Source organism: Austrofundulus limnaeus, unplaced genomic scaffold, assembly GCF_001266775.1.
Source record: "Austrofundulus limnaeus strain Quisiro unplaced genomic scaffold, Austrofundulus_limnaeus-1.0 Scaffold243, whole genome shotgun sequence".
NCBI classification, from domain to species: Eukaryota; Metazoa; Chordata; class Actinopteri; order Cyprinodontiformes; family Rivulidae; genus Austrofundulus; species Austrofundulus limnaeus.
The window spans coordinates 45,806-55,369 of record NW_013952645.1 but is presented as its reverse complement, the minus strand read 5'-3'; the positions used below and the strand labels follow the sequence as shown (position 1 = coordinate 55,369).

The window sequence follows — 9,564 nt, the reverse complement described above, 5'->3', positions numbered from 1 at the left end:
ATGTACAGATTTAGACATAAAAATACATTTACACTTATTTATTTACATACCGTATGTACATCAGCAATGTATCACCAATGTGAATTTCATAAATTATTTAAAAATCTCTACAAAGTGCCTGGTTTCACAATGTGAGCTTCTCTGGTGTTTTGGTTTGACTTTGTGATAAAGATGCAGCGATTAGCAGCACAGAACAAACTAAGCCCAATGAACTGGGGGATAAATAGTTTGGATGGTAAAGTGCATTATATAGATTTTTTTCTTTTAATAATATTATCATTGAAAACATGACAAAAACCGTTGGTATAATTAATATTGTTTCAGTCAGAATTGTCTCGTGACACTGAGACTCCTTTTTATCTCATGTGGACGGGGTTGCAATTTATAAATATTGCAATTTTTGGTTGGAATGGAATCCCAGACTTGGTAAAGATTACCTTTAAAGACTGTCAATCAAAAATTGCTCAGATTTCGGGGAGTTACTCAGTCAGGACGTGCAAGTTTTTTTTTCCATTAAAGAGGTGCCATATTTAAACCAAGCCGGGCACTAGAGCCAGTTCTTAACTAATTCTACAAAAACAGCTGAGATATGGTTTGGGTTTGCCAGAAGATCACAGTGTAGAGATACAGATCTTCTCCAGTGATCACCAGTGACCTGCTATGATATGGAGATGTTGGCACCAGCTGAGCTGAAGGTGGTAGAACTGAAGATGTTAAAAATGTTATTGGCAGTGACCAAAATGGACAGAATTAAAGTTGCGTGACTTAAAAAGAAAAAAATTGTATAGGTCTTCTGGACGGGTTCTTCTCTAATGAAACGTTTCGTCTCTCCTCCAAGAGACTTCTTCAGTCTGAGAGTTTCAGGCAAAATTCAGGCTTTTAAGCCCTGCCTCCATGTGACTGATACTCACATCACATGGCTATCATTGACACCTAATTAACACCTATTGTTAACAGGGGGTGGAGTGATATTGGCAATAGCCGCGCTGTAGGAGGGGGACAACTGAAAACGGAGGCCTCCACCTCTGTTTAATGATGGACGGTCTTTCTTCACAAAAATGGCTTCTTTTACTCCTCTCTCAAACCAACGTTCCTCTRTATCAAGAATGAGAACATCCTCATCTCTGAAAGAGTGACCGCTGGCCTGTAAATGAGTGAAAACTGCAGAGTTCTGGCCATTAGAATTAGCTCGTCTGTGTTGGGACATTCTTTTGAACAGTGGTTGCTTTGTTTCCCCGATGTATAACTGGTCGCAGTCCTCCTGGCACTTAACAGCATATACAACATTGCTCTGTTTGTGCCGGGGCACCGGATCTTTGGGGTGAACCAGCCTTTGCCGTAATGTGTTTTGGGGTTTGAAAGCCACTGGGACATCATGTTTAGAAAATAAACTTTGGGTCTGGGCTTGGGGTCTTCATTTTCACCTGAAGGTGAAATATCTACAAAGTGCATTGAGTGACTTAGAAACAAAGTTAGATGAGCTGAAATGGTTTGGACATGTGCAGATAACGGGTATACTGTATTAGACAAAACAAGGGGTTGAATATGGAGCTAAGAAGAAGGAGGAGAGAAAGACCACATGGGACGTTCATGGATGTAGTGAGGGAGGGTTGGTGTGACAGAGGAGGATGTTAGAAGTATGCTGGAAGCAAATGACTATGCAAATGAAAAAAAAAGAAGAAAGATGTGTTGTGATTAGAATACCATGGTATAATTTATGAATCCATGTCTCAAATTTTATAAAACCAACCTTCAGGTCTACAAAATGTGTGGACGAAGTCTTAAAGTTGTTCTTGATTAGTCTGAATGGATCAGATACCATAGAAAGTTCTCACTCTGACAAAAAAATATGTCAGAATGGTTGCCGTGTTGATGATTTTTGGATTTGCTTTACAGTTTAACAGTCCCGCTTTTCTGTCTGCGTGGTCACTGATAAATCCTTTAATTAATAACAAACTGGCTGAAAATAATTACAATATCAGAATATTTTATAAAAGCTGTACACGGACACGTGTGTCAGCTCCGTTATTGCATCGTGTAAGATTCGAACCCTGTTTGCCGCTCAGAACAGAGTAAAGCGAAATGAATAAGTAGATATGACAAACACACATTTACATTCAAACATTTGTGTCCGCTTTGATATTTTAAACCACTGAGGCAGGATGTGGGGTACTAACATTATTGTGACCGTTAAAAAAAGAAGTTGATCTGAAATGTTATCACTTTGATAAAAGTCAAGCTCAGACGAGCTGGATGCAGGTGAGGACTTCCATGGGCCCTTTTGGAATAAAAGTCCTTCAGAGGATCACGTGAACCACACTGTACATGCTCTAAAAACTAGTAGGATTTATATTTATGTACCACAAACCTACCATATCTGGACAAATCTCAACATTAGGCTTTATAAAATACAAAGAACTCCCAGGTAAGAATAAAAATAAAACCCCACCTCCAAAATCAGTGGGTTAGGGTCAAAGTCCTGTGTGGTCACCCTGGTCCCAACAAAGTCCACAGTCTGAGTCTCAGACAAGTGAAGCAGACCTCCGTCCGGTAGTGGGGAGGAAGCACGACCTAACCAACACCAACGCTGTGTGGATTCTGTTTGCTCAGAGTCTTTGAGGAGACAGACAAAAATAAAAAAATAATAAAAAAACAGTCCACTGACAACGATAAAACAAACCAATAAAATAAAATAAAATAAAACGGCTTCACTTTATAAGGACGTTTTCCCCATAATCAGCCCGCAAAATTAGAAAACACGTCACCGTGGAGCTCATCAGTGCAAGTTGGGTTCCACGCCGAGAACAAAACCAAACGTCTTCACAGAAAATTGTGCTTGTTTTGTGCTAAAGTGGTCATCTTCGGTATCATTCCGTGACCTGGAAAGGATACATGTGCGTGTGGCATCAATAAATAATAAATAGGACATCTGGGGACATTTACAGAGAGGTAGGCTATTTACAGAAAAAAAAAAAAAAAACATCGACAAAAGGTGACGGGTCCAAACCCGAGACGCTACAGCTGAGAGTTTGTTTAGAAAAAGCTGATGAGATAATGCCCTGTTTTTTTTATTATCATAAATGTAAAAGTAGAAGAGGAAGACTCTACACACTTGCACTAAACTCTGAGTGAGAAAGTAAAGAGTTTGAGAATGCTGAGACACTCCAAACAGGCTCTCCACAAAAAAGTGCTAAACTAAACCCCCTCCAGACCCCCCGCTTATACCATCGCTTTTATTATTATTATTATTATTATTATTATTATTATTATTATTATTATTATTATTATTATTACTACTTTCATTGAGAAGACCAGCCTTCTTCATGAGGAAGGGTCAGCAGCTAGGAAGTAGCACACCTACGGGTGTTTCAAAATAAAAGCTCTTCAGTCAGAAGCATGCAGTAGTTGAACAGTTCTGTGTGTGTGTGTATGTGTGTGTGTGTGGAACGGTGTGAGGGCATGTCATGAATCAGTCACGTCCACCTCTGCTCCTGGAGTGAGTCCGACACTCTCTGGTCTGATGGAGGACACAGCAGAGCAGCCCTACTGAGCCAAGCAGGAAAACAAGCACCTGATAAACCAACAGAGTGGGACCTCTGTTCACAAACAAAGAGTTTGATATGAGATTTCATGATTCTGATGAGAAGCAGCCATCTCTGTAACACTCCACTTGTAACCTCTTCCTGTTTGTGTGCGTGTTTGTGTCTATGTGTGTGCGCATGTGTGTGTCTCAGTCTTCTCGGCAGGTTGGCAGGTTGACAAAGGTGAATATGTTGTATTCGATGAGGCAGGAGAAGCACAGGAAGACAGAGTAGAGGAGGAGACACACGATGCCCAGACGTTTGTCTAACGTCCACTTGTTCAGGTGAACTCCCAGGACCTGAGGACAGACAGACGAGCTCGTGAGCACCGAGACGAAAGAGAGAGAGAGAGAGAGAGAGAGAGAGAGAGAGGCGGGAAGGTGAGAGAAGGACAAACTCACCGTCAGGAACACAGACGCCAGCAGGAGCCCCACAGAGAAGATGAGCCCTTTGCTATTTAGTTTGATCTGTAAGACAATCAGACATGTAGAAGATGAAGAGGATGTCGCCACAGCAGGACACTAGCTGCGTTTCCATTGACCATGAAAATGTGCAAATTAAAATTTTGAAAATTAAGTTGCTCAATGGAAACACGTCAATTAAAAAAAATGTTTTTGCGCTAGGATGAGGCGGTTTTTCAGCCGTATCAAAATTGGTGTGTTTCGCAAAACTTCAATGGAAACACTTTTTTCGCATCACGGGAGTCACGTGATCCACAACCGGCTGTTTCTACTGGTGAAAAAGACAACGACAAAGAAGAAAACAGGAAGTAGAAGTAGTAGTAAAATCAATGAAAGAAAGTAGTAAACTAACCGACTACAATTTCCCAAAAACGCAGCATACGTAGCTACTCCCAAGTATAAGAGGCTTGTCGCTCAAAAGCCTCAATAAGACGCCGACGTCTCCTCTGATGATGAGCACTAGTGTCGTGGTAGCAATTATGCTTTGTGTTTACATCCATTGCCGCCATGATTGTAATGACTTATCACGAGAACAAGCGTATTCACGCGTGACTTTAATAGAATTTCTTACTTAATGGAAACACCGCAATTGCAAAACTGTTTTTCGACATTAACAGAATATCGACAAAGATTTCCGCACATTTGCAATTGAAACACAGCTACTGAGGAGACTTCATGAGGGCATGAAACACTTCACCAGCTGAAGGAGAGGCAGGGTAGACCCTGGACCTATCACAGTCCATCACGGATTTATACTTCTCAGCATTTAACTTTATTTACATTTTTTCCCTATAGATAAATTTCGATCTCTTTGATGCTGTTATTCTTTTTTGAAACTACTTCAGCATACTGTGTTTTAAACTTTCTGTGCTCCTTAGGGTTTTTAGCTACAGTTTTGCCCCTTGTAGTTATCTATACATTGTATTCATGTCCCCCGTTCAACCTTTTGGGTCACAGAGAGTTGGTGCTAAATGGTGAAACAATAGCAGCCCTGCTTTTAGCTTTTTAATGTTTTGCTAATGTAAGCCTTTAGCTATGGCTTTGCTAATAAGCATTTAGCTGCAGCTACTGTTTTGATGAGTCCTTTTGTTACAGGTTACCTGAGAGTAGATTTTAACTATCGTTTTTCTATAATTTGCTTTTAGTTACGGTTTTGCTAACTCTGCTTTTAGCCACTGTGTCTAATTTTAACTTTCATCCAGGGTTTTTTCTAATTGGAGCTTTTATGTATGGTTTTGTTAGGTTTAGCTACTGCTATAGTTTTGCTGGAGGTTGGGTTTCAATTGTGCAAATAGCTAACTGCTCTAGCGTTGCTTGTTTTAACTTCAGTAATGTTTCTGCTTCTTCAACAAATTTTAGAAAAGCCGCACAGCAGTCATACTGTGTTTTTGCAGGAAATGCTAAATTCTTGAATCTCCCAGTTGTTTTCATAGTGTAGTTATTCCACCAATTGTGTTTCACAAAAAACAAAAAAAAAACAAAAACAGAAATGTTAAAAGGGTTGCAGCTTTTGCTTTAAAATCCAACCGTGAGCTCATTAAGCACACCTGCTCCTCATTCGACTAATTGTGGCTCCATTTATATAAACTCTACTGGTGGACGGCACGGTGGATCAGTTGGTAGAGCTGATGCCTCTCAGCAAGAAGGTTGCTGGTCCAAATCCCGGCCCGGGGGCCTTTCTGGGTAGAGTTTGCATGTTCTCTCTGTGCATGCGTGGGTTCTCTCCGGGCACTCCGGCTTCCTCCCACAGACCAAAAACATGACTGTTAGGTTAACTGATAACTCTAAATTGTCCGTAGGTGTGAGTGAGAGAGTGAATGGTTGTTTGTCTCATTTGTCTCTATGTGTGGTCCTGTGATGGACTTGCGACCTGTCCAGGTTGTACCCCGCCCCTCGCACTGTGACTGCTGGATATGGGCACCAGTGACCCACGCAACCCTGAAAGAAATAAGTGTGTACAGAAAATGGATGGATGGTTTTTCTCAATGCTGCAGCTTTGGTTTTGTTTAGTTTGTATTTTGTTGCCATGTTAGGTCATTAATAAAGTTTGTTTTGTGATGTTTTTTGAATCGGGCTCTTCGGCTCCATATCTGCACTTTAAACTCTTCATTTTTAATTCCAGTTTTTACATTTGTTCTGTTTTTTTTTTTTTTTTTTTTGTCTAACTAAAAACAATCCTCTAAACGGGACAAAGTGTTTGAACACTTCAAGAGGTTTTCATAACTTTTTTCACTGCAGACAAAACTTGAGGATATCAACATGCTGAAGAAACACATAAATGGTGGAACTGCTGAGCTTTTATTGAGCGTTGTTGACCAGTTTGAAAAGTCGGGATGGGATTAGCCTGGCCCTTGCCTTCCTATGCAGTTCCTCTCAATTCTAGTTTCCCTTCACTGCGCCGTCTGGGACTTCTCCCATAGACAAGGATTTCTTCAGCATGATTTTGTTCGGACCAATCAGAGAACAGAACGTAAATTTTCTGCGCAGTGTCTGCTTGTAGTTTATTTTACCTGGGCCAATCAGCAAACAGAAGGTGGAGTTTTGAAAGACATCGATGTTCTGCACAGTGTCTGCTAGTTATTTTAGCATGCAGCAGTGGAGGAAGTGAATGAAGCCAGTCTGTGTTGATGAGGCTTCCAAATTACCGTAAAATACCTTTGTCTGACAAAGCAGCAGCTCTCATTTACAGTCGTCTCGTTTGGCTCGGTACTTCTCTCCTCTCAGTAGGGTTGTTTACAGCACACAAGATTTCCAGTTAGTTTCTTAGCTTAGTCTCCACAGTGGAGCTGGCATTCACATATGTCGCGGCCAACCGATCCAATCATTTTAAACTTCAGCAGAGGCCACGCCTCCAGCAAAAATCACTTCTCAATAGCCAAGAGTCCAGACCCTCGTTCGAAGCAAAGTGAAGGACAAGGGTCTGGTTTTAACCAGACTTGGATGGGATGGTTTTTAACCCAGTTGTTTGTTTGGGGTGGGCTCGTGTATTCACACCTGACACATTTGGTCCGCTGGTTCTATGAGCCACTGTTGCTAAGTGACATGGTATCAGTTGCTAACTCTAACACTACGCTACAGACAATGAGCTGTTGTAGGTCAGGACAGGCGAAGCATCTCATCTCCTTTGGGTTGCGACACAAGTTTTCCAACGCCGTCCTAACATTAGAAGCATATCATCATGATGCTGCTGTTTATTGAGCTGCTCTTGAAATTCTAAATGGTATTGCAGTTGTGTTTACAGTACCATCTTTCTTTTCAGATCTGTGCTCTGTCCTGCCCCCATCAATTTATCTCATTTCCCTGTGGGATCATTAAGGTATTTTTGAACTAAATTGACTGAATCATTTCTGTCCAATGGGAGTAATGACCATCACCTGTGTGGTTTTCTTTATAGATTTTAATCCACTTGTAAAAAAGCACAATGTGAATATAAACCGCACCAAAGGAAAAAAAAAATAAAGTCTGCTTTTAATTCAGATCAAACAAGTGAACCAAAATCTTTCCAACATGTTCCTTACAGCAGAACCATAGTTGATAGCCAGAGTATTCAGGGCCCAGGGGAGGCCGAGTCCCACCAGGATGTCGAAGACGTTACTGCCAATGGAGTTGGACACTGCCATGTCTCCCATTCCTGAGAGAAGAAAACAAACAAAACAAAACATGGAGATTTGATGTAACAAAGGCACAGAGAGAAACAAAAAAGAGAAGAGGTTCAGAGGGACTGCTGCTCTCTTTCATGCTAAGAGGAGGAAATGAGAGGGACACAGGTGAGATTAGTGGACTGAGTGATGTTCAAAAGCATTCAACATGTGCACACACACACACACACACTCGCGCACGCACACACACACGCACACACAAACAGAGCTGTTTAAATATTAGATGGCAGCAGAAAGAATAAACCCAGATGAAAGAGAGAAAAGGACCCCTCAGCCTGTTTTCTCTTCCCACTCTTTAAACTCCTCTCTGCAGGGCGGTGGTCACAGAACCTCCAGCCCCACCTCCACAACAATCACTCCCCTGAACCGCTCTTGAACACACCTCACTTTGATTCTTTTGTTTGGTTGCCAGTTTTCTGAATGTCTGAATAAACGAATGAAATATTTATCTGGTTTTGGGGCGATGCTCTTTTCCAACAGCACTGAGAGGTAATAAAAGGTATTTTATTAGAATCCCACTGCCTCAAACCTGTCACAGCTTTAGGATAAACAGAATTAGATTTAAACGATTTAAAAAAAAGATCATACAAACTCAGGATTAAACAGTTTGAGTTCAATCAAAACAATTATCTTTCTGAACATTTTCTCATTTTTTTTTCATTTGGTCCAGATAAACCTAATGCTAAAATAGATGTAATTTTCAGTTTTTCATGTTTTATTGATTCATGAACATTTTAAGTTGATTCAGTGTTTTTTTTTTTTTGTATAATATTAAGGAAAATACTTGATATAAATACTGATGCTGCTGTTTGGATGTGGATCATTGTAGAGATTTGCTCTTAAATGTGGAAGCTCTGATTAGTTGATTGTCTGATTGTTGTAAAATTCGTACAAATCAAATTAGAAATTTAATCCAGGAAGCTGTATACCTGTCTGTCTGATTTTAAACAGTCAAGATTAAAATTACTCCTGTTTTGGGGGGATGTGGGTGCAGGAGGTGTCCGATTCTCTGATTTAATTATTAATCAAACTGCTTTCAAGAGAAACAACCTCGGCCCAAAGGAACTATTGTTCATCGTGGTGTCATAAAACGTTTGAGAAGCATCACTCTAGATCACGCTGTGACGTTTGTTTTCAGAGATTTTTGTGTTTAATATGAACAGGGATACTGAATATTGTTTATTCTAATTTAAATCTGTAGCATAGATTCCAGACATTACGTTTAGACAAGACCATAATTTAGTAATAAATACAGAAGTCCAGCTGGAAGTGCAGGCCTGTATGTAAAGAAAAAGTTCATCCTTCGATCGTCTCTGTGTAATGATCTGTGTTTTTTGCTGGTTTTGTTTGTGTGATGTATCTTATGATACATCACATGTCAAACTCAAGGCTCATGGGCCCAATGTGGCATGTGGATGAATATGAAAGTTGTTTTTATATCAATGGTAAATTTTAAATTCACGATTCAATGGAACAAAATAAACAAATTTAAAAGGTGAAAGATAATACTTGTCCTACCTCTGAGCACTTTAGTTGGATAGCAGTATTAATGTCTCAAAATAAGCTGCTTTAAAGCCAGCATCCACTATAAACTGCATCTTCCATAATTCATGTCAATTATGCATGGGAAATCCCTGTAAAGTGGGAGAGTTCAGAATTCAAGATTTACCATAAGGCAGTGAGTAAAACTCTCTAACTTTTAATAGCATTCCTTTATTTTTTATTTCACATTTATTCAATCGTACAATGATGATTTACATGTTTCAGAAAAAGAAGCCATTTTTGTGAAGAAAGACCGTCCATCATTAAACAGAGGTGGAGGCCTCCGTTTTCAGTTGTCCCCCTCCTACAGTGCGGCCATTG

General features: G+C 40.1%; 1 protein-coding gene across 1 annotated transcript in view; it reads right to left on the bottom strand.

Moving 5' to 3' along the window:
- Positions 1 to 1,357: 1,357 nt before the first annotated feature.
- LOC106525820 (sodium/potassium/calcium exchanger 3) overlaps positions 1,358 to 9,564 on the bottom strand; it is a gene marked incomplete at its 5' end in the record, with an annotated part of 19,184 nt that continues 10,977 nt past the window's right edge. The window contains 3 exon segments of the mRNA XM_014020163.1: positions 1,358 to 3,880; positions 3,983 to 4,048; positions 7,561 to 7,673. Coding sequence (XP_013875617.1) covers positions 3,731 to 3,880; positions 3,983 to 4,048; positions 7,561 to 7,673 — 329 coding nt within the window.